The 924-nt window shown below is 60.3% G+C and overlaps 1 protein-coding gene across 1 annotated transcript; it reads right to left on the bottom strand.

Moving 5' to 3' along the window:
* Window positions 1-135: 135 nt before the first annotated feature.
* LOC119280080 (glucan endo-1,3-beta-glucosidase, acidic isoform-like) lies at window positions 136-632 on the bottom strand. The gene is made up of 2 exons (XM_037561066.1): window positions 554-632; window positions 136-458 (listed from the first exon to the last, which is right to left on the bottom strand). Exons 1-2 carry the CDS (start codon window positions 630-632, stop codon window positions 136-138), a joined length of 402 nt encoding a protein of 133 aa, XP_037416963.1.
* Between the last annotated feature and the right edge of the window lie 292 nt (window positions 633-924).

Below are 924 nucleotides of genomic sequence, written 5' to 3'. Positions count from 1 at the left end.
CGCCCCCTCCTCTACGGTCATTGAATGCGCCGTCAGAGGGTGGCGAGGAGGACACGAGCATGCTCATCTTGACCGCGGTGGACACCTTGACGTCCTCGCGGCGACGTCAAGGTGTCCACCGCGGTCAAGATGACCCTAGAGGATGTTCCGCGTGTCACCGCCATCCACCTTGTTGCGGGCCGCGACGTACTTGACGCGGACGCTCGGGTAGGCGAGCACGTTGTCCCGGACCCAGCCGGCCGCCGCTGCAGGGTCGGAGGCGAGGGCGGCGAGGTCGCCGTTGCCCACGTCCATGATGAGGACGATGCTGGTGCCGTCGAGCGCCCGGAGCGTCTCGGGGTCCGGCGCGTAGATGCGCATGGCGCCGATGCCCTGGGACTGGTAGAACTGCACCACGTCGGCCGGCGACGGCAGGTTGTCGCCGAGCATCCCGTTGCAGACGCCGATGGATTGCACCTCTGCACACGATCGATTACATTGCGAATAATCAGTCATAGACTCCTAGCTAGTCTGACACTGGTGATCAACGGAGTCGTGCAGGTTGGTAGCTTACCGGTAAGGATGGGAGCCAAGACTCCGACGACCAACGCCGCGGCGAGCGTGCGCGTGGAGGCAGCGTGTTGCCGTGTCATCTTCGGGCAGCTAACTGACTCTCTCTCCTCAGGTAGCTACGAAACACTTGGAACTCCTTTTGCATGCAAATGTACCATGCAGACACGGCCTATATATACATACCGGGATTCGAAGAAGTTTGGCGAGTTGCAAGTTCGTAGTTGGTCAATTCTAGTTCCCGACTTCAAAGCCGGTTCCACTCTATAGGTAGCCAGGTGCCCCCTGAGGTGTGTGGCGCGACCGTGCGTACATGTACATGAGTTCCAAACTTCCATCTGTCCAACGCAACCAGCTGCCTTTGAGACCCCTTCC

This window comes from Triticum dicoccoides, chromosome 3B (genome assembly GCF_002162155.2).
Source record: "Triticum dicoccoides isolate Atlit2015 ecotype Zavitan chromosome 3B, WEW_v2.0, whole genome shotgun sequence".
NCBI classification, from domain to species: domain Eukaryota; kingdom Viridiplantae; phylum Streptophyta; class Magnoliopsida; order Poales; family Poaceae; genus Triticum; species Triticum dicoccoides.
This window is presented reverse-complemented; position numbering and strand designations above follow the sequence as displayed.